The 24,139-nt window shown below is 34.6% G+C and overlaps 2 protein-coding genes across 8 annotated transcripts; one reads left to right on the plus strand and one right to left on the minus strand.

Moving 5' to 3' along the window:
• Positions 1-156: 156 nt before the first annotated feature.
• LOC101243647 (BEL1-like homeodomain protein 7) lies at positions 157-6,030 on the minus strand. 6 transcript variants are annotated; one of them, XM_026028736.2, is made up of 6 exons: positions 5,536-6,028; positions 4,689-4,896; positions 3,624-4,571; positions 1,758-2,137; positions 1,565-1,625; positions 157-1,008 (listed from the first exon to the last, which is right to left on the minus strand). In XM_026028736.2, exons 3-6 carry the CDS (start codon positions 4,491-4,493, stop codon positions 382-384), a joined length of 1,938 nt encoding a protein of 645 aa, XP_025884521.1. In that variant the 5' UTR covers positions 4,494-4,571; positions 4,689-4,896; positions 5,536-6,028; the 3' UTR covers positions 157-381. The 6 variants fall into 6 exon arrangements, with proteins under 6 accessions (XP_025884521.1, XP_010315320.1, XP_069146483.1 ...); XM_010317018.4 differs by having other exon boundaries at positions 4,689-4,787; positions 5,536-5,985; XM_069290382.1 differs by having other exon boundaries at positions 4,696-4,896; positions 5,536-5,983.
• Positions 6,031-11,112: 5,082 nt separating this feature from the next.
• On the plus strand, positions 11,113-23,374 carry LOC101263645 (uncharacterized). Of its 2 annotated transcripts, XR_739279.4 has the most exons (20): positions 11,113-11,399; positions 11,472-11,532; positions 11,694-11,730; positions 12,138-12,268; positions 12,387-12,482; positions 12,591-12,755; positions 13,503-13,590; positions 14,791-14,924; positions 15,242-15,381; positions 16,857-16,907; positions 17,036-17,118; positions 17,196-17,250; positions 18,353-18,467; positions 19,954-20,446; positions 20,517-20,730; positions 20,825-20,895; positions 21,837-22,005; positions 22,086-22,215; positions 22,295-23,052; positions 23,183-23,374. XR_739279.4 is itself a non-coding variant. In XM_010317019.4 (19 exons), the coding sequence occupies exons 1-19, from the start codon at positions 11,301-11,303 to the stop codon at positions 22,999-23,001; spliced, it is 3,039 nt and encodes a 1,012-aa protein (XP_010315321.1). In that variant the 5' UTR covers positions 11,113-11,300; the 3' UTR covers positions 23,002-23,374. The 2 variants fall into 2 exon arrangements, 1 of the variants encoding a protein (XP_010315321.1); XM_010317019.4 differs by having other exon boundaries at positions 22,295-23,374.
• Positions 23,375-24,139: the final 765 nt, after the last annotated feature.

Raw genomic sequence — 24,139 nt, forward strand, 5'->3', positions numbered from 1 at the left:
TGAAAACACAAGATTTGGTATGAGCCTGTCTCTGAAACTTCTGCTTAGGGATAAAAAAAAGAAAAGAGACCGTGTGGGACTAGGTCGAGGGTAAGATATAAGAAAAGTGTAGTATATAACAAATGCCTAACTAAAACTACAACAGTTGCGTGTCAATTCAAGCAAATTGGGATTGACTATATAATAAACTCCACCTATCAAAAATAATAACATCTTTCACAGACTTTACAGATTTTAACAACTTATACCCAACCAATATTTTGCTATATTACAACAGTGATCAATGAGACTGTTACTGTAAGCTTCAAACTAATCATCCAATGGAAGATGAATGCTGAGGTACTCAAAACTAGCAGTTTAATTCTACAACACATACAAAAATCATGTAGCAGATGGTAGGAGCCAGAATGGTTGCTGCCTGTTCCCAGAATCCAAGCAGTTGAATTCTGCTGTTTCAGGGACCATAGTAGTAGGTGCTGTACTGTACATGTCATCTGCCCTTAATGGTACATAACTAACATGAGTCTCGATGGACATTGGTAGGTTGCTTCCTTCACCTTGCTGCAACCCCAATGTAAGTGAAACTCCATTGGGTAGTACATTTCCACTTCCAAAACTACCAAATTCTGAGAATCTATCGTTGCTTTGAACAAACGCGTCCTGAAAAAGGGTGCAATTATCCATAGCAGGCAGGGGTTCCTCTGTTTGATTTTCCATTCCAGATTGACTTTGAGTTTCTGCATTACTTGCTCCCTCCATTTCTGCATCAGCTTCATGGTAAGATTTTGACTCCAGGATTTGGCCACTATTGTACTGCTCAAATTCTGAAGCTGTATTCTGGTGCAATTCTCCTCTTTCTTCAACTTTTGAGTCTTTTGATGCAAGTCTGGGGGCAACCTCTGATGAAGAATTTGAGTCTATCTTAGCATCACCAGCCTCTTCTTTGTACATTTCCTCAACCATGGGTTTCCAAAGACGAACTCGTGCATTTATGAACCAATTTGATACCTGAAACATGACACCCATTCATCAATGAAATATTGAGCCACGACCAAACGTCCATCAACGCAAATGAACCAAATGCATATGATTTTGTGATTGGCAAAAGCCTGCTATTTTTGAACCAAATGAACTTTTCTTTAAGAAACTATAGACTTTGTTCAGTGCACAAAAGTCAAATTTAAGAACTTTGTGTGTTACTGCACTGATGCAGGAAGGAGCCCTCTACCACATGATCCAGTTGACTTAAAATTTTAGAACTCATCTTCAGTAATCCATCAGCCGGAATAAACGAACGAACACCTAAAGATTTTATACAAACTCAGCACTTTATGGTGATCATTGTAAGAAAAGTGAAGTTTCAAACATGTGTGTAAACACTCTTTGCATGAACAAAAATTTGGCTCCAGTTTCCAGACCATCCTTTAAGTTAATCTCATGTATGGAATAATCCATGTGGCTGAGTTCTGTAGGTTCAAAATAGGATAAATGTATTCACCAAAGTAAGACTAATGGAAAATGTTTCAGATGCAAAAATACACATGCTGACAGAAAAACCTTATACCTGACTTCTCGTTAAGCCAGTTTGCCTTGCTAGCATAATTTTTTCAGAATCTTTCGGGTAGCTGGAAAAGAGAAACAATTACAAATTAGACGACGACCAAAGTTCTTTTGAATGACTGAAGTCTCCTAACAATACAAATTCAAGAAAAAGCTTAATAACGTGTGCTGGATGCAGTCTAAATTAATCAACTTACGGATGAAGAAAGTGCTCAAAGAGCCAAGCACGCAAAACTGAAACAGAGCTTTCAGGCAATCCCCTCTGAGGCCTCCAGGCATGTTGTTGCATCATACCAAGCTGCTGCAGGGCTCTCTGCTGTCTAATATGCTGATCCACAAAACGCAGGCGTGATATTCCAATCGCTTTGCTGTTTTCTGAAGCATCTTGCTCTCCAAGACTTCTTCGTGATGCTCGAATCTGATCGCAGATTGCATCACGCAAGCAACGAAAGTGTCTGGAAATTGTCTGAAGAGCAAGAGCTGTGTATGGTTTTGCTGCTCCATCTCCAGCTACTACATCAAATGATGAGACCACTATTTGCATCTGATGATAATATTGTCTGTACCTTCTATCAATCTGTGACAATACACCATAGTTCAACTTCCACTTCATGCAAATTACACATGGCAACAAAAATAACATACCCGATGTAATTCCACAAGTGGGGCCTGGGGAGGTAGGATGTACACATACCTTATCCCTACCTTTGTGGGCTAGAGAGGTTTGTTTCTGATGGACCCAAATGCAACATCATGATAAAAAGAAAAAACCGACAGCAAAATAGGAAAACCAAACAAATGAAACAATAGGTAATAGTGAAATTAGGAGAACAAGATGTACCACAACTCTTGGCTACCTATACTCATCTGCCCTTACCCTCGACCTATGAATTTTCCTATCTAAGATCATGTCTTCAGTAAGCAGATCGGAGAACTCTCTTACATTCTTGACGTTTGCCCTAAATTATAAATCTAGACACGTACTAGAACAATTGAAGGAAGAATATACATTCAGGAATAATACCTGCTACAAAGGTATAAACTGCAGCCTAATTGTGAACTCTCAATACCATCAGTGCATTCATAAACTTAATTACTAGAAACTCTGGCAGAAGTGGACAAGTAAAAAGAAGGATGCCAATATACAAGAAATTCCCTTCATTAACTGAACACAAGTAACGAGGTAAGGTCCGCGTACTCGCTATCCTTCCCAGACCTCACTTGTGGGAATACACTATGTTACTGTAACTTAACATAAATAACCATTATCCTACACTAGGAATTGACTATTTTCCCAAGATAGATATAACACCATGGTATCACCCATGTTTCAATCATGTGCTCATGAAACTGAACATTTTGCAGGCCTTTCCACAAATTTATGCCACTGAGATTAGCTACCAAGCTACACTTCTAGTGTCATTCTAGCAGCGGGGAGAAAAGAAAGGGAGGGGGGAAAGGAAAATAATAACTATAGGTGTTTTTGGATTAACATTTCCTTGATGCAGTTTTGTTCAACTTCAACCCTCATTGCCCACATTCCCAGGTAAATCTGAGGACCCAAGAGTATATCTTGTATCATTCTGCAGTTAGTCATGCCTTGTAACCATTACTTTGCCATTTTAGAGAAGCCACTCACTGGAAATATAGTAATAAGTAATGATACTGCTATAATAGTTAACTCTCTATTAGTACCCTATGAAGTGAGTATCCAAACTAAGTTATTGTATTACCAAATTCATGGAAATATATTTGAGAACAACTTCAAAATGTGCATGGAAGTTGAAATATCATCAGATAATATGCTTCATTCATGGTATTTTCTTTGTCAGATAATAGTTAATCTATTTCATCACAGTTAGAAGGTCTCTCAGACAAGTAAGTCGATGGAAAGATGAATGTGGACAGTCAAAGAAGTCCTCAACATACTGCAGCCACTAGTTTGACTCCTTTCAACGCAATCATCAATTGAAATAAGAAAATAAAAAATTTGTGAAGCATTGGATTAGAACATCGGAAATCATCAAAACTGATACACAAAAAAATATTTCCATAGGCCATACCTCATCCAGCATTGACAGAAGTTTGGTCAGTTTGTTCTGCACTTCTTGCTTCTCGGTAGCTGAAAGTTCACTTTGGTTGTTTTTGGACTCATGAGGATTTGAACCTCCATTTGCAGGAGTATCTGATGATATATTTTTCGAGTCCAGGTCAGGCTCTCTCGAATCCTTTGTCAACTCTTTCTTAGAATTTTGCTCCTTGATGGCCTTTCTGACACTAACAACCTCATCAAGCAAATATTGAGCTGCTTTCAAATACTTCGAGCTGGGAATGGTCCTTGCAATACTCGACGTACCATATGGAGAATTATACCCTTTCATAGCATCCAAGTCTCTTCCAGGATGATCCGGAGGAAAATAATCAGCATTTCTTTGTTCTTTTGGTTGGGAATTATCACCATCTCCAAAGGACATGTTAAAACCGCCACCTTGGTTAGGATTCTGAGATTGTACATGTGAAATTCCAATTCCAGATGGTATATTGGAGCCAAGACTGAGGGATAATCCTTGACCCTGCACATTTTGTGCAACTTGAAAGAAATTATCAGCTAGCATCTCATTTCTGCTATCTCTCCATGAAGAAAAATCCTGAATTCCCATCCGCGATTCTCCAAGATTTGACAATACTTCTTGTTGGGATGTGTTGGAGGACGTGGCTCCTATAGATGGGATATCGATGCAGCTGTGTTGCTGTTGGGAAGTACCCGTCAACATATCTGAATATGTCCCAGAAGAAGAATAGTTCATGAACACCATCATGTTTTCCGGAGCATTTGAAGCTTCTGAATAAGATTCAGGCAAAGATTGCCTAAAATATTGAAATGTCTGATCAGCATCTCTTTGATTGCTTGGACTAGGAAAATAAGTGGCCATCTGTAGTACTATTCTCAATGACTTTTTTACTTGGAGATGATTTACTATCGAGTTTCAAATCTATCAAATTACAATCTCCTGCAAACAGAAAGTTATGATTTCAGTGACATGAAAATGACAAGCACTATGGCACTAAACTATATAGAAACATGAAATTAATTAGTTAACGTATTGGTAGGGGTAAGCTCTGCTTACATCCTACCCTCCCAGACTCCACTTGTGAGATTATATTTTGAATATCTTGTATTGGTTGAATCCTTATCCATGTTTTACGCACTTCGCCAATTTCAAACTCTAGGAAGATGATCCGAAAACATGATCAAAGACACGACGAATGTCAAACATCAAAAGCTGTTGCAACTGCTGTACACGTTTATTTATATATGCTTCACTTCTACATATTCTTCATTAAAATCAAAGTGATTTCCAATCAGAATTCAAAATCAACTAACAACAACATATCCAACATAATTCCGCAAATGAGGTCTGTGGGGATGGGCAGGATATAGGATGACCTTACCCTACTTTTAGAGAAATTAAAAATCAACTCAAACATTAATATAATAACCAATAACATATTGAAACACCCATCTTTCCCAATTCTTATACCTTCCAAAACTCCAAACCTAGTCAGACAACAAAACAAAATATCCATACCAAAAAGTTGAGAATCCATTAAACAAAATAATCTGTTCTGAAATCTGAACCCATTCAATAATAAAATTCAGCAGCAACCATTTTCCAATACTAATCACTTTTTTTTTATAAAAATATACATATATATAATTGGGGAGAGGATTATAAGACGGTGAATCGAACTTATACCAGTAAAATTAAAAATTTAGATAGCAAATCAACTGAGCTAGTAAAATTTCGTAATAACAAAAGTATCATGAAAGCAATTGGGGATTACTAAATTACTACTACTATTATGTAGTACTATTTCTTTTCTTCTTTACCAGCCACTGACAACAATCCATTTGTTTTGTGAACAAAGTCAAAATGGAGAAAATATTTTAGTATAATAATACTAATCTTTTACCTGAAAACCAGCAATATTTGTGTCTTCTCTGGGGAACAGAAAAGCTTCAATTGACCAAATTGAAAACAAAAAATCTGATCCCTATACTCAAATTATCATATTCTAATTCTCAGGCATAACACAAATCAAAAAGACAAAAAAAAAATCCAAAAACCCAAAAAAAAAAAATGAGAAGAAAAATCAAATCTTTAATACAAAGTAGTAGTACAAGAAATTATCACTCCTGTAGTACTCTTCTAAATTATCATATATTCTCTATCCATCATTTTATCTATATTTTCACACGTGAGAGTTTCACAGAACCATACAAAATATCACACGTGTACAATCTCTCTCTAAATTCACTTTTCTTTCTCTCTCTATATCTACATGAAAGCTCCAAATAATGTTCTTTATCAAGAAAAAAAAAAACTTTCCTAGGAAAAATTATGAACTTTCACTTTCAATCTCTATCTTTTTTCCTTAAATGGGGTTTTTATCCTTCAACTTTGTTGTTGTTGTTGTTGTTAACTTGTTAGTTTTAGTTTCTTCAATTATTATTATTTAATGTTTGGTTAAAGAGTGCAATCTCTAACTACCAGTTGGTATGTAGACCTAAAATTAAACCTGCCTTAGCTTCTTTTTCTTATCTTTTATATTTTTATTTCTAAGTTTCTCTTATGTTCCTCTCATCTTAAGCATGCATAGAAGGTATGTTTTATTGTAATATTCACTGTACATAACTTCCTTAAAGATGTCTGTTTGATACAAGAGATAAGGATAATAATCTTGAGATAACTTAAGATTAACTTTATTTTATATTTGATTTGGGACCGTTTAGTAGATGAGATAGACAGTGATATATCATTATTAGTTTGAGACATATCGTAAGTGTAACTATAAGCTAATTACATCATTTTATTAGTTTGGAGTATAATTAATACTCATAATCAAACTTACAACAAAACAATCTCATATTTCATCTAAAAAAAATTCTGGCCCTATGAGATATTTCAATTCACATCATTTTACCAAACGACCTCTTAATTTTAACTATGAGGGGTCAAAGTTTTTTATATAGATGATTTCTCTGTTTAAATTTGAGATTTTTAATATGATGTAACAATTTAATTTATGAAAAGCCTTACTACTGGTCAGAGTATTTAATAAAAGTCCTATTTGTGAAATTTGTTTATTATTATTTGTGTACTACTGAGGTCATATTAAATTTTTCTTGTACTATTTGTCAAACTTTTGAAATGCATGCCTATGGCCAAGTCAAAACGGGATTAAAGAAGATCCTTTTTCAATCAATGAGTCATTATTAGAACTACAGTAATTTTACTGTCACTCTTTTTCTCCCATAATAAGACAATAAATCAAGAACTCCTAGGTGTGTAAAATTAGATAATATCACATTTAATTGAACTTTAAGACATTTGTTATATTTTTATCAAAGATTAAGTAGCTAGGGGCGGCTTAACTAAAATTAGTTAACTGGATAATTAATTACATGATCTAGACTCTTCCCATTCATGAAAGGGTACAAAGAAGAACTGAGGAAAGGAGCAGAGTTGAAGCTTGAGCGGTACTCCTTCTCTTTCAAACTCACTTCTTAAGGTTCGGAGATGCTCGCCCGTCTACCATACTAAATAGATTTGGAAATTCTGCCCGCAAGTGGTTGAAGAGCGGTTTGGGTGCACCCAAACCGCTCTTCTCGGGCAATGTATAGCTTAAGTTGAGCTCGCACCAAACAAAAAAGAATAAGTTTCTAATTTTGAGACCCGTTATAGCATCTTGCTAGTTTCTGTATTATCTAAGCGTCATCGTTTTAATTCAGATAATATTGTACTTTTTTGGGATAATGCACAAGTACTTTTTAATTTGTTATCGAAATTTTAGAGACACACTTATACTATATTAAGGTCTTATTACTGCTTGAACTTATTTTATAAATAATTTTCTATCCTTTTTCGACCTACGTGGCACTTTCTTGTGGGTCCAATGCGTGTAGACATTTTTTTTCAAAATAGTGTCACATAGGCCGAAAAGAGGTAAAAAATTATTTATAAAATAAGTTCAGGAGTTAATGAATCTTAGCAATAATATAAATGTGTCTCTGAAAATTTCGAGCATAAGTTGAGGATACTTATACATTTTCACTACTTTTTTTACTTTTTGTACGTGAAAATATCATGTGTTTAATATGTGTTCGAGTTACTCATAAAATTTGATATAATTTTCATTACAATATATAATATAAGTTGTTACTCAAGTTTTTGTTTTTTTGGTAACGTTGTGAATTATGCCAAACACAGCTCAACTAACATCTACGTGTTAAGGATGTAATTATGATAAGTAATATAATTTGGTAACATATTAAAACAATAATAACTTAAATCCACTGTTTAATTCACCCTCTACCACAATATGACGCAATACAAAAAAACAAATGCATATTGCCAATTGAAGCACACCATGTATACGTATCTATTGATATAAAGGCTTAAAACAAGCAATTAATTAAATGAAATTAGTTGAGTGTTGATACCAAACACCATTATTAAAATTCATGCACCTTAATTAAGATATGTCTAAAGGCCGGCATTTTTTAGCTTATTATAAATCCAAATAAAAACATTAAATAAAACCACTATGACTTTGTCTTAAAAAATTTATGTTAAATTATTGATATGATTGTCTGTTTTTCAACTAAAACGGGATTATATGTATGTTAAAAATTTAAAACATGGCCACCTTAACATGAATACTCCCAATTTAATCAAATTGATTAAACACGTGGCAGCAATCAATTGGAAACAGTGTTTTTGATTACCTACTAGGGGAGTTTGTCTCATTTAATTAAAAGTGAATTTATATATTTTCGATTTCAAACTTCTTGGTGAGATATTGGGACCCTTTATTAGCGTTAGAATAAGAAGACTACTATAGTCTATATATATAGGCGAATTCATGTTATGTTGAAGGCAAGTACCACGCAGGCGGGTCACTCGTTTCGTAGGAGATATTAGGAGAAAAAGATCGTTATTATGTATGATATATTGATATTATTTAGTATTTTTTTCGTTTGAAATTGTTTGTCATCTTGCGTTTATTCAAAGTTAATTTGATTAATTTTCAGAGGTAAATTAGATCACACGAATTTTATTTTTTAAACAAAAAATTTAGATATTCTAAAATTGCATACATATTAAAATTACTTTCAATTTTTATGTGTAAATGTGCATGGTTTATTTGATTTTACTATTGTTTACCGATTATTCAATTTTAAAAGTAGACGATCTTTCTTTTAAGAATTGATAGTTGATGTTTTGTGATTGATCAATTTATTAAGATAACATTCAATTTACTTGCACCAGGCGTTTACACCAAGTCAATACATGCATGTCATGTGTTTAATTTATATTTTATTTAACTTCATTAAATCACGTAATATTAAAAATTGCATTGACTTGGCATAAACACCCGAAGCGGGTAAGTTTTTTTCATTATTTTCCCTCAAATCATTCAAGTGAGAAAATAACAAACATAATTGTCGAATAATATTATATTTTATGACCCTCTAACTAGCTAATAGAAGAATATTTTTCTATTAGCTAGTTAGAGGGTCATAAAATATAATATTATTCGACAATTATCTATCTTAATCCAATTACATAAAATAATTTTTTTTATAATAATTCAAGGGTATAACTGAAAGATGTCTCTTATAGTAAACACAAAATGAAGTGAAAAATAATGAACCAGACATTTGATTAATTTTTTTATTTTGCATAAATAATTCATGCACTAGTGATCCCTGTGTTACTAATCCTTACATTTTAAATCTTTGTATCAAACGACCTCTTAGAGTCAATGGACTTGTTTAAATCCTCTTTGATGAAAAATTATATTACTTACTATTTTATATATATAACAATTTTTTTTATGTATACATACTAATCATATTGTTTTAAATAGAATAATTATACTATATCTTATCATATATTTATCATTACTGTATTAGAGTCCGACTATTTCTAATACACTTCGTATAGAGGCCCATAAAAGTGAAAGCATTCACCTAACAAGGTTTTCATATTCATAGCTTCAACCGAAATTGATATGATCGAAAGAGAAGCAATCCATCGATCTGTTGCACCTTTATATTGTTGAAATCTTATGCAAATATTAAAGTATTAACTATTCTTATTTTTCAAAATCAAAACACTTTGATCTTTTATTACACATTAGGTAGTAGTTGGTATATTTAATTAAGTAATAAGTAATGTATGATCATCTCTTATTGAGGAGCTTGAAAAGAAAAAAAAGATACATATAACACTAAAATACTTATTCTCTTTTAAAAACTATTATGTGAATTAAAATTCTCAACACGAAGGGATATTTTGTTTATAATTTTTTGTTCTTTACTAGTAGTTATTTTTAAATATTTAGATACAAATATTCATCTTCTCAAAACTAAAACATTTTAACGGCCTTATAAATAAAAGTACTGCTTAAAAGTTAAAACCAATATTTGTGCGGAATTTTATAGTATAAAGGGACTTTATTGTATAATTTTAAAATTGGATAGCTGCACTTGCGAATCACATTACTAGAGTATTTTATATATAATTACCCTTTATATATTAGTCTCCCCTTGTTGATGATGTAAGAAATGTGTGGATAAATTTGTTTCCTGGTCAAACTCATAAAATCATGACCAATCCAATCTGTTTATGTTATGATTTTATTTATTATTTGGATTCATTTTATTCCACCTAGTTCAGTCTATTTTAAATTTGGATTAATATATTAGACTAAATTAGTTCATGAAATTTTATGTTCCGAAGAATTTAAAGGATTTCTAAAATTAGGTATTCAATAAAAAACAAACTTTGAATTTAGAATTTAGTAAGAATTGAACTAATTGAGTTTCATTTTAATCTAAATTGCTTTAGTCCAAATACCATATAGGCGGGTTAATAATTCATCCATTTATTTATTAAATCAACTTATTTTGATATTTTTCAAATTTAGCTTAACCCGTCCATTTGACACCTCTACTTACTGACATAACGTGGGCATTTGATATATGAATTGATTACGTGAATCCCGCCTTTTAGTTTACTTATTACCATTATTCCTTATAAGTTTTAGAAAATTTCAAAATTCCTCATTTTGTGCATCACATTTATGTATCTCGCGCATTAAATTAATTTATCATGTATAAAATGTACCTCGCACATCAGATTAGTGTATCTCGCACATCATATTAGTGTATCTCACGCTTTAAATTAATGTATCTCGCACATCAGATCAGTGTATCATGTATAAAATGTATCTCGCGCATTAAATTAGTGTATATTAGATTAATGTATCAGCGTTGATATTATTATATCCGTTTTGAAGCATTTTTATGACTATAAACTTTTAAGGAATAAATTATAACTTTACCTTAAAAGTACGTGATTTCTATAATTTGCCCATAATATATTTGTAACTTGGAGTTTTTCGCGAGTTGCAACCGTAAAATCGCCCCACTTTTTATTGTGCGCGTTGGGTTTATATTGACCCTCAACTATAAATAAGTACATTCTAGGTCAAGCCCAATTCACTTCAGACCCAATTGCCCACAAGAAAGCGTCCTGACCCGAAATCGAAAAACCCCTCTTCCATAAACCCCTAAAATTTTTTGTTTAGCGCAGAAACAAGAAACGCCATTGCTTCTTGTTCGGTGTTCTTGACAATCGAAACTCCATTGCTTCTTGACAATCATATAGATGGGAAAAAACAAGAAGACGATGTCTGGTGGCGATAGCCAACACTCACCTTCCACTATTTTTGTTAACAATTTACCTTATTCTTTCACTAATGCTCAGGTAATTTCTTCTTCTTCATTAATTTCAAGATTCTAAACATTGCGTACTTACCAAGATACTAATTATCTGCAGTTGGAGGAGACGTTCAGTGAAGTTGGACCCATTAGGCGGTGTTTTATGGTTACCAATAAAGGTAATTTCTATTGAAAATTTTGTAATTCAACAAGTGGTGTTGTTTTTCAGTTGCCTATTACTAGGTATCAGTATTTCTTGAAACTTATTAAGTCTCCATCTCAAGTTTCTTACATCTTGATGACGTTTCTTGTCCAATTTTCTTCACTTTTGTGTGCATAGGTTCAAGCGAGCACCGGGGTTTTGGCTTTGTCCAATTGTAAGTCAATGCATTAATTGTTTTTTTTTTCTTTTCTGTTAAGAGTGTCTGGGCCTTCTCAAAATTTCTGATTTAATGACATTAATGGAGTAGTTTGAAAATTGAATGCGATAAATAACATGGTTCTTTTCCTTTGCTCATTATCTGCATAGAATATATCACTTTGTTCATAATTATTCAGCATTCTTGTTCTTGAACTTTTTAAAAAATTGTTTTTTTTTAATTATCTTTGAATGTGAGGTTCCAACTTTACATGATTTGACATTGTAATGAAGTTATAGATCGAAGCATTGCTTCGTAGTTGATAAAGTTACATGAGAGAATTATGTTAAGTGGTACTTTTCCCCATCTTGTGTACGTGGCTCATATATTCTGCAACTCATTCTTCCTCATACATGTTGTCATAGTGCATCTGTAGACGATGCTAACCGGTCCATCGAGCTAAAGAATGGATCAGTGGTTGGAGGAAGGAAAATTGGTGTCAAACAGGCTATGCAGCGTGCTCCTCGTGAACAACGGCAATCAAAGGGGGATCAAGGTTTGTGCTACTTTAGTTTTCAAATGGAAAATTTTGCCATGTTCAACAAGGACAACGACCCTAACAGAAAATACCCCAGTGTTGCTAGTTTGACTTTTCTATCAATTATATTATTTAGAAAGCACTGCAAAAGCAAAAGATGGCAAGGATGGTCCTTCTGCTGAATCAGTTGAATCAGTTGAGGACAAAGAAGCTTCAAACATGGAGGGAACAGGTACTTTAGTTTGAAATGGAAACATGGGCCACATTTCAATAAAGAAAATTACACCAACAGATAATACTCCAATTTCTTTGACTTTTCTATCAATTATATATTATTCAGGAAGTACCGCACAAGCAAAGGACGGCAAAAACGGTCCTTCTACTGAATCAGCTAAGCTCAAACAAGCTTCAAACCCTCAAAGTATTGCACAAGAAAAAGACGGGAAAGATGGTGCTTCTACTGAAGCAGCTAAGCACAAACAAGCTTCAAGCCGGCAAGGAACAGGTTCTGAGCTATAAGCATATGGGTGTTATTTTCAATCTAAATGTAGCTCTTTAGTATCTAGTTGCTGCCTGAGAACCCAGTGATGCTTTAAACTGAATGCCTCAAGTTGTTAGATATTAAACCAAAGGATCAGTTAATACATTCAATGCATATCTTTTATGCATACCTTTGGCAACCAACTTGGCATTTCACTAATTTTATAATGGCTGTTTATGAGTCATGACTTGCCATATAACATGTCTCAATAATATATGAACTCAAATTTAAGAGGCATCATATTTTAGATATCAGTTTATACAATTGTTTTTTGACATTTATAAAAATCTATACTTCAGTAAGTATTTCAAGATTCTTGAACAGATACTTATGTTTGAATAAGTGTTGTAGGTTCTCTATTTCTTTCGGAAAACCTCTTGTATGTGGTCGATTTTGGCCCACTTATCATTAATAATATTTTTTTTTACTTGATAAAAAATAATAGAATAAATAATATATAAGACTTCTAAAAAAGATAATACTTTGCATGAGTTTGTATTTATTTTATCGAGTGAAACTATTAAACTTTTATTTCTCGAAAAAAATGCGATGATTTACTTTTAGATTCAATAATGAGTATCATATGAGTTAATGATTTCTGTTTTTAATGTTTATTGGTGATTTAGATTAATAAGTAATACGAAATCCAATCACATAGTGGGATTTTACTTTATTAACGCATCCCCTGACAATGTAACTTATTGTTGTCAGAGAACTCAGGTAAGCCCGCTAGGAAAAAAAAGGCTACATTGCTTTCCAATGGTGCAGCTGATGATGGAAATTATTCAGGAAAGCAGAGGTAATTTCTTGTGTATTTGATATTTCCGCACTTTCATTTGTTAAATTTCACTATTTTTCTTTATTATGAAAATATTCTGCTGAACCTAGAGCTCGTCGCATCGGGCTTGCCTAGTGTTGGTTACCTCTCCTATGTGGTTTGCGAGCTATTGCATAGGAGCGAGGGTTTTACCTTGTGCGCACCCAAAGGGTAGTGGCTGCGAGTTTTCCTTGCATAAAAATAAATATTCTGCTGAACCTACTTATAGATACCGTTTTGCACTCTGCCAATTTCTGTTGATAATAATTTTGGTATTGCGACAACTACAATAACAACAATTTCTCGGTCCAAAACAAGTTGTATTCTGGAGTTTATGTTTGCACGGTTAATTATCGACCAAATATGAAGTACTAAAATTCAAGGGACTGGTGGATTAGTCTTCTGTAAATTGCTGTAGGATGATAATTGTTGTGCTATTATCCATTGTTACTCTAGATTCTTTTCATTTTTGGTGGACTAGTGCTCTAATATCTTGTCTTGCTTGCCTAATTTTGGAGTTCTTGTGTCAGACATATGATGTCTTTCTAGGCACTACTTAGGTGCTAAGGTATTTTATCGGCGTCTAAACTACAATCTCTTGTGACTTTTTTAATCTCCCTCATTTTACCAATATAAAATTTTATGCGTGTTCACACAGTTTTTTGAGAGGCAAAAGTTTGTAGCTGCATATTCATGTACAATTTGTCTAGAAGTGATTATTGACTTTTTTTTGAGACAGAAGTGATTATTGACTTTCAAGAGCAATTTTTCGGTTGAGCTTAAATTGTTATGTTAAAACTTACAGGTATATCACACTTTTGAGTTTAGAGGGGGTGGGGGGTGGGGGTGGGGTTGAAAGGGATCTTGTATAGCTCAGAGATAACCTTTTATTTTTAATGCATCCATGAAGTTCCTGTTTAGATGGTTGAGTTTCTTTTTTAAGGAATCATATTCTTGTGTAGGTGCTATATGGCTATACATTTTGTAACACTTGAAGGGAGTTCTCCCCCCTACATCAACTAATTATTATTTATCAAAAGAGTCGCAGCCATGCCACATCACTGTTTGGCAATTGAAGTTATGCATTTGCATGTTGTATTTGTGATTGTGTAGTTTTTCCTTTTCTGTATTTGACTGGTATAAATCCTCCTCTTTTTTTATGTCTTCCTTCATGTTGAACAGGGTCGCCAGGACAGTTATAATAGGAGGAATTGTAAATGCAAATATGGCAAAAGAGGCTCACCAGCTTGCGGCGGAGTGTGGCACCATATGTTCTATTACTTACCCTCTTCCAAAAGAAGAGATTGAAAATCATGGTAAAACCAACTAAATATGCTTCCCCCTTTCATTTGTTTTGGGCATCCATTTTTGCCCAGATGAATCCCATAGTGACTTTCTTTAACTTTAATCTTTTCTTAAAAACAATGTGCTTGGCAAAAGAGACCCAAGTAAACAATTTTTTAGTTGAAAAACAATGTGCTTGGCAAAAGCTGTTGAGGATTTTGGCTTTGAAGTGGTTACCTTTTTCCCCTGGAAGAAACAAGTTCTATCATGAATTCCAAAGGAAGTTATAAGATACATGTTATTTGTGAATCAGTGGCTAATATATTTTACAAATCTATGAATGCTCTAGGGCTAGCACATGATGGTTGTCAAATGGATGCTTCATCTGTACTTTTCACTAGTGTCAAATCAGCTCAAGCTTGTGTTGCATCATTACACCAAAAAGAAGTACATGGAGCAACGCTTTGGGCACGACAACTTGGTGGAGAGGTTAGGTTGCTGTCATTTTTTTTAGATAATTGGATGCTTCTGTTTTATTAGCTTTTTGTCAAGTGATCTGGCTTTTCTGGGGAAGGTTTAAGCAGTTTGCAATTGTTGGATATGTCCTAAATAATGGTAATCGTTGTCTAAAACATGGTGGTATGAGATGCTTGGGTCAGTATTGAAATTGAAGTCTTGTAGAAATGCCTGAGAGCTGAAGAATAAGCTCCCTGGTATTGTACCGATAAGACACCCCTAGGGCAGACATTCAGGAATTGAAGTCATAAATCCTCCTCGTGGTGTGCAAAAAGACTGTTTTACAAAGGGGATTTAATGCATGCTTAGGAAGAAGTCCTCGACAATTACCTTTGTCAGAATTAGTAGAATCAATATGGGAATGTGCACTTGTGCGGCATGTCCTTTCAGTTTCTATTGTGAAGCTGCGTGTATTTCTAGCAACATTTCACTTTCTCTACCCCCCCCCCCCCCCACACACAGAGTTAGGCTTAGAATTCCGGGTAGCTCCTTCTTAGCCTGAAAATTGGTGATGTCAGCCAGCATGACCTAGTGGCTTCAAAGTGAAAAATTTGTTGCCGTTCCTGTTATATAATATAATTCCTTAGCTAGGTCTCAGGTTTTTATTATTCTGCTTAACTATTGCTATGCTTTGTTGACCAGGAGTAAGCGTTTGGCATCTGAAAGTCCAAAATAAAGAAAAAAGGGAATATGAGTTAATTCTCCTTATTTACATGTCAAGCAGTTCTCTGTGGGGGTTCCTCATGGTTCTCCTTGTATTACTTCCATTTGAATCCTGTCCCTTTTTGATATTGGTAGTATCTGGTTAATTAGATGTATCTTGACAAATCCACTGTTCATGTCCAATCCACTAGCACAGACTGCTGAGATAATCCTAGTCCCTAGCACAAGGCTAGCATAAATGGGCTCACACCAAGTTGTGTAACTATGATTCAAGCTTAGGATTTTCATGTTGTTACTGCTATTAAGGTTATCACTGTGACTTATACCGCTTACCTCTCTCCTGAAAAAGGCAAGCTAAACCAAATAACCAATAGTCCAAGAATGATTAAAACACTTTAATCACTACAAATATTTGAATGCTTGTAGAGCAAAGTTATTTAGCAAATATAATCACATTGTCAATATAGATTTTTTCACTTCTTAATTAACCAGATACTACCAATATCAACTCATTTTATTTAGCAAAGTTTACGATTTAATATGATTTGATATAGTGATTTGTCCCATCGTTCACTTCTTTGAACCTGACACCTCTTGAGAAGGATAATGGGTACGGCCGTACGCCACTGCCCACATCTTTAACTTGTATAAATGTCTTGTGCGACATTCTTGTTTGGAAGAGGTCTTGTTTCCTTTTATTGGACACTTTTTTCAAGTTGCCTAATTTTGTAATGTATTATTAAGCTGATTGACTTGCACTTTCTTACTAATATATTTCTTACCAGGGCTCAAAGACTCAACGGTGGAAGCTTATATTGAGGAATCTTCCTTTTAAGGTCTTTCCTTCTGCTCTTCACTTTATTAGTTCTATTTCATAAGCTAATCCAGATTTAGTGTACCATTTTCCATTGTATTCGCGTGTGCTCACAGAGCTCTGACCTTTGAGCTTGACAATCAAACGTAGGCCAAAGTGAATGAGATAAAAGATATGTTTTCAAAAGTTGGCTTCGTGTGGGATGTGTTTATCCCTAAGAATTTTGAGACAGGGTAAGGGACTTCCCATTGCAAATTTAAATTTGTTATTGTTAATTGCCACTAGTAACCATTAGTTAGCATTTTTGCAGGTTATCAAAGGGATTTGCATTTGTGAAATTTACAACGAAGCAGGATGCAGAGAATGTATGAACTCACATTTATATCAAGTAACTTTATTAAAATGCTTTAAATTGGTTTATTCAAGGGCTATGTTCTACTTTGAAATTGAGAAGCTGTTAAAGTCTGAGAGAAAGTGAACTATAAAGATAGCAATTTGTGAACTCTTTTCAATTCCACAGACCAAAGTGATCTATGTATTATGTAGTCTTGTCTTCTGGCACTTGAGCCAAGGGTCTTCAGAAGCAACCTCCTTATCTTCACGAGGTAGTGGTAAGGTCTACCCTCCCAAGACCCCACATAGTGGGATTTCACTGTGTATGTTGTTGTTGTGGTCTTCTGGCAAGTTCTCTATAGTGTGGACCATTGGGAATTATAAGATGGACTTTGAACCTGACGGAGGAGTTTGGGGTTGTGGGGGAGGGAGGTGGATACACATGGTTTCAAACAGTGCAACAGGTAGTCCTTTGGAGGTTTCTTGTTTATTGAAAAAGGTATCTTCTAAAGAAGCCTACCTTTGGCTGATTGCAGTTAGGTTTAGTTAGTAATTTGTGAACTCTTTTCAATTCCACAGACCAAAGTGATTTATGTATTAGGTAATCTTGGTCTTCTGGCAAGTTCTTTGTAGGCGACTGGGTCCCATGAAATAGACTTCGAACCCGTTGGAAAACAGGGATCAGGTAGAATTGTCAATTAACTGCCCATGACATTAGTGAAAAGAGGAAGGGGACAGGAGAGTTCAATTGACATTGACCTCACTGTAAGATTTGGTGTAATACCACAGCTAAATTTAGCTGCTCTCCTTGTTTACTCTTTATGCATAGAGTGCTTTTGTGATATGACATAATTTTTGGTAGCACAAATTAGTACATGACCTCAAACATAACCATTACATTGCCCTAAGGCTTAGTTAACATTGTAAACTTTTGGCTGCAGTTTGCATCTGAATAAGTATGATCAGAATTTCGCTTTTATAAGGAGTATATGGAAATGGTAAAAATCACAATGTACTTCCAATTTATGCTTGCGATGTATGGGATGTGCTTACACCACTGAAGTTTTTCTGGGTTGTACCTTTGGATTCTTATCTAGTCTAATCCCTATTTTTGTTTCGTCTATCTCTTTTTAGGCTATTAAGACATTTAATGGGAAAACAATGAATAAACGAACTATTGCGGTTGATTGGGCCGTTTCCAAAAAGGTTTATGCATCTGGTGGTCAATCTTCTGCAACTGCAATAGATGGTAAGCCTCTTTCTTTTTGTCTGAGAATATCCTGTTATATTTTGCTAGATATGTTATCCTTGGCTTAATCTAATCATATCGAGCAAATTTATCTTAGTCATGAAAATAAAGTACTAATGTGGCATCCACTTCTTAGCGTACTTCATATATTCGGACCTATTTGTGCCCAGATTTTGATAAATTATTTACATTATTAATGTCTGAAGTTAATACACCATTGAACCAAGTCAGGTTATAGATTAGGTGGCTCACATTAATTCTTTGGCTTTCTTTTTCTTATTTATTTTAGTGAATACTTGAGAAATGACCAATTTGATATTAATATTATATTGAGCAGACCTTAGTGGGAAAATTATTGCGGATGATCTGTATGTGGTGTTTTTTAACTTCTAGAAAATCCCTCGAGCCATAGTTTTTTCATCTTCTTTTCCTTGCTCCATGTCAAGGTCTGTTTCAAGTAGTATGTGAACTAGAGTTTGCACAAGATGAGGGGAAAAAGGCAATTTTGCATACAGTGCAATGGACTTAGATCTGTCTAGATTAAGCTGAAACTAAAATGCTAATTATGCCTTAGTAGTTGTTGCATTCTTCGGGCTATAATTTATAATTAAGATTCTCCTGCTCCTGCTACATAAATGGATGATTACTTCTTAACATATCTTAGCTGCTTTGGCGTTGTTAGTCAAATGTGTTTGGATGCTAATTTTATTTCCCATGCCTCGTTAAAATCTTCATGCCTCAAAACTGGTTCAGTTTTAATTTGTTCAATATAATATCCATTGTGCAAGTCTTGTTTTGCTTGGTGACTTGAGAAGTCCTAGTTTCCAAAATTTCTCCTCTCTCTATAGGAAGCGATCTAAAGTTCATTGAGGACTGAAGTTGAATGAATGTAAATGTCCTTCAGTGTCTGGGTACCTAATGTGTGATGAGTGACTTGTAGAGACCTGTTACCAATAGTTTAGGTATTTGGGTTTCATTCCACAAGAGCTTATCATTGTTGTTTGATCATGCTTCGGCTTCCTATCCATTTTTTCCCTTCAAAATGTTTCTCTTTTCCTTCTGTTGTAACTCAGAAGTATCTTTTTAGCACCCCATCAACATGTTATCCAACCTCCTTAAATTGACCTTAAAATTGCCAACTACAATACCATTGTATAGGTGCTATGTGATTGCCTCTTCCTAATGTTCAAGGGTACAACTATGGATTGCCCTATCGCTGATTTCTTTTTAAACCTTTGGTAGGTCTGATCTTGAGAATCTTGAATTTCTTTTTTTTTTGGTCATCAAAAAAAGAATGTTGAATTCTTGATGGTTGTCACTTCATATTCATCTAAACTGTTCTGCAGCTAGTTCTTCCGTTTCTCAAATTTTGTTTATGATGGTTGGTGATGATGTTATTACTGTTATGCCAGTTACTCTGTTTATGCTCTTAAATGTGTTGTTTCATGAGTTCGGGAATAATTCAATCTACAATATTCTTCTGCAGAACAGAGCGCAAAAGATGATAGTGGTAGTGATACGGAGGATGAAGACATTGACATTGATGGAAAATCTCAGCAAGCTGAAGGGGACGAAGATGACTCTGACCTTTTAGAAGAAGATAATCAGACCGAATTTAACTTTGATGAGGAAGCAGACATTGCAAAAAAAATTCTTCAGAACTTTATTTCTCCAACTTCAATAGTGACAGCTACTCCCGCAGATGATATTTCAAGCCCCCAAAAGAAGGGAAAGGATGTTGAAACTATTATCCCCGTGGATGAACCACTTGATGCATCTACTCCGAATAAAGCACTAAATGATGTTTCGGGCAAGGACAAAGAAGTTAAAGATATGCAGAGTGAGGGAGCAGATGATCTGCAGGGGACAGTTTTCATTAGCAACCTTCCTTTTGATGTTGATTATGGAGAAGTCAAACAACGGTTTTCAGCTTTTGGTGAAGTGGAGTACTTTGCTCCAGTTCTTGAACAAGTCACCAAGTATGAGCTCTACTATGTGTTTACTCTTTGCTGTCTAATGACTCCGTTAAGCTTATTCTACATTTTGCAGACGACCAAGGGGTACTGGATTTCTCAAATTTAAAACAGCAGCATCTGCTGAAGCTGCTATTTCCGCTGCCAGTGTTGTGGATGGTTTAGGTGTCTTTCTGAAGGGTCGGCAGTTAAAAATTTTAAAGGCCTTGGACAAAAAAGCTGCTCATGATAAGGATTTGCAGAAGACTAAAAAGGAGGACAATGACCATCGCAACCTTTACCTGGCAAAGGTTGGCTTCTATTGGTAATGCCGTTCCGGGCATTTAACTTCTTAATTGAGATCTCTAGGTAATGTGGATGTAATTTTATTCTGGTCTGTAACAGGAGGGTCTTATTTTGGAGGGCACCCCAGCTGCTGAAGGTGTTTCAGTGGGTGATATGTCAAAGCGCAAGGGGTCAGTCTCACAAAACTCAAAATTTATCTTATATTCAAACTGGTGAATCTTGAAAGGAAAACATTCCTAACAATTGACTTCATATCAGCTGAGTTCATCTATAGTTTTTTGGCGACAGAAACTGCCCTCCTTTTTTTCTCTACTATAACTCTCTTTTGACAAAAGCTTCTTTAAGGTGTTATGGGACATTAATTCGTAGACCAAGAGTGATCCTTTTAAAGAAGTCTATATGTCCAGAGCACAAAAGCAATATATGATAGGGGTAGATAGATGAACTTGTGGTAATAGTAATGATAATATGTTAAAGAATTGGAGCTCCTCATTAAGACAAGACAATGAAGGTTGATTTTGCTTAGTTTGAAGATTTTCAGTTTTGCCCCCTCAGGCCACATTTCCTATTGGTAGTTACTTCTTTTCAATAATTCTAGCAGGGTTTCTGCATTCAACGGTTAACAAGTGATCTCCTCTTTATTTAATTTTGATCTGCCGGTGCAATTAGCATCGAACTATCTATTCCTTTCTTTTCACTTTATGCTGTACAAATGAATTGATTAGCTAATAAATTAGGTGAATATATAATTATTTACTTTACCTTCTTACTTCTTTTGATGGCCTTTGCAATATTTTTTGTTACTCAAATGTGTTTTTTTGCTATTTAATATATCAAATGAGTTTTTTTTAGGTAATCAATGCTTCAGCAAATAAAAGAACTCATTTGATGCAGAATGCTTTTATTGGCATGACATATGAGTTCAAATGAAGTAACATGGTGAATGAGGATTCATATCGTTAACCACTACTTGTTTGTGACTGAGGTGTAGTGGTAGCTGTTGTATTAGATGCAGAATGTTTAAGGAAGTTCTGGAGCTGTTCTATTGCAGTTTTAAAATGTTTTGTAAGTTCCTGTATAGCTTGCAATGCTAACGTTGTTCATTGTGTAGGCTGCAAGAAAAGAAGATTATCAAGCTGAAGTCCCCAAATTTCCATGTGTCAAGGACACGGCTGATTATGTACAATGTTCCCAAGTCAATGACTGAAAAACAGCTGAAGACACTTTGCATTGATGCAGTTACTTCTCGTGCTACTAAGCAAAAGCCTGTTATCCGGCAGGTGAGCTTTCCTTTGAAGTTTAGTCTTTGCAGTTTGGCTATATTATTCTTGCAACTTCATTATACTTTTCTGTGTTGCAGATAAAGTTTTTGAAGGACGTGAAAAAAGGACAAGCAGTGGCAAAGAATCATTCTCGTGGAGTAGCTTTTCTTGAGTTTTCAGAGCATGAACATGCACTTGTGGCTTTGAGAGTTCTTAACAACAATCCTGGCAAGTGTCTTTAGTTTTTTGATATCTGGTGACTTTTAGCATTTTACATTTCTGTATCTGAGTACTTATCTATTTTCAGAGACTTTTGGTCCTGAGCATCGACCAATAGTGGAGTTTGCTCTTGACAATATCCAAACAATGAAGCTTCGTCAGAAATTTCAGCAGCAAGGTTTTAACAGGAACAAAGAAGATTTGCAGAAGAATGACAATACGAATGAACGGGATACCCGCGATAAACAGTCAAGAAAACGGAAGGCCCCAGGAGAAGATGAAGCAACAAACAAGCGTGTCAGAGGTGTCACTTTAAGGGAAGGCAATGTGTCGTCAGTTTCAGGTAGTAAAGATGGAGATCAACCAAAAAATAAAGGTGTTAAAGGAGCCGCCTTCTCTGCAGAAAAAAGAGATGAGAAGAAGAACAAGAAGGAAGGTAAAAAGCTAGGAGGCACAAAACAGAAGCTAAACGATAATCAAGAAGGAAAAAGGCATGGTGGCTTTGGTAGTGAAAAAACAGGTAATGCTACTCCCAAGGTTGGACAAAGCGAATACGTTGCAGCAAGAGCAACAAAGAGGAAATTTGAAGATAAAACTAACCAACAAAAACAAAGCGTCAGTTTACAGAACCGGAAAAAGGATAAAAAGAAGAAAGATGCAGTTGGACGAGATGGAGTAGACAAGCTAGATATGCTAATTGAACAATATACATCCAAATTCACTCGCGGCAGTTCTAATCAAACTAATAGTAATCAGCAGCGCTCTAAGCAGCTTAAGAGATGGTTCCAATCCTAAACCATTCACAGGTTCTTGTGTAGCTTAATTTTATTGTGATAGTAAGAAAAGGTGAGAATCATCGTTTTTGGGTTTGTGTACTATTTTGTTGTATTTTCTCCATAAACTATCTCATAACAATATTTAGTTTTAAAATATGGGATTACATTTTTGGTCATAGATTTTCTTCCTTTTTTTGCAGTTGTGTTTCATTCTCTTCCTAGCCCCTAAGATCAGGGTTACAGGATTTGAGATGAGGGGATCGAAAATATGCTAAAACGTTCCCAATAGAGAGTTGGTACCTATTCCTTGTAACATTTTCTGAACTACATTTACTGCTATTTTGGCAATTTTCTGGCATTAATGATCTGATATCAACGTGTAATTTTCTGGATGCCTTGTGACATTTCGATCTAGTATAAGTGAACTACATAAAACGGAATAACTTTTGGTCTGGACAATGTCATAATGTAAGATGTGATATATTATGATCGATATCGATCACTTGCATGTGGTCATAATAATGGGTACACAAATATCGTTGATATGATAACATCATATTCACTGCTCGAATGGTGACCGTTTGCTTATCCAATTTTCTCTTTGTTTTTGGTTCCGAAAACTTATCCATGAATAAATTGAAACTTGTAAAGATAATCAAGGCACGTCAACCACTCTTATCCAAAACGTTGTATTATTTGATCATATTTATGATGATGATGTTGATAACAACATTTTATGTGTCCTTTAAATCCCTTTGAGAATATATACTAATATTATTATTTTTTTTGGCTCCACATAATCCTCATCCACTTTTTCCAAGTGAAAAGCAATAAATTCCCACAGAAAAATGAAGATAGTTCACTACGGCACTCTCTATAGCTTTTTTTTGTAAGATAATTATTCATGATAAGGAGGGGAGGATATTAAAAGTGGGCTATGCTTAAGGGGTTGGGCTGTCTTGTTAGATCTCATCTCACTCTTTTTTTTTTTTTTTTTAATGATTTTTGTCAACTTACAATCTGTCCTGTCTGTTCAATTAATTATATTAAAGTTTTATCAAAAACCAACTTTTAAAAAAGAAAAAAGGATTTCTTCAGCCTGCTTGCATCTAATCATGTTATGTTAAATCTTCGTCTAATTTTTTTTTCATGCATGT

This window comes from Solanum lycopersicum, chromosome 1 (genome assembly GCF_036512215.1).
Source record: "Solanum lycopersicum chromosome 1, SLM_r2.1".
In the NCBI taxonomy this organism is placed as follows: Eukaryota; Viridiplantae; Streptophyta; class Magnoliopsida; order Solanales; family Solanaceae; genus Solanum; species Solanum lycopersicum.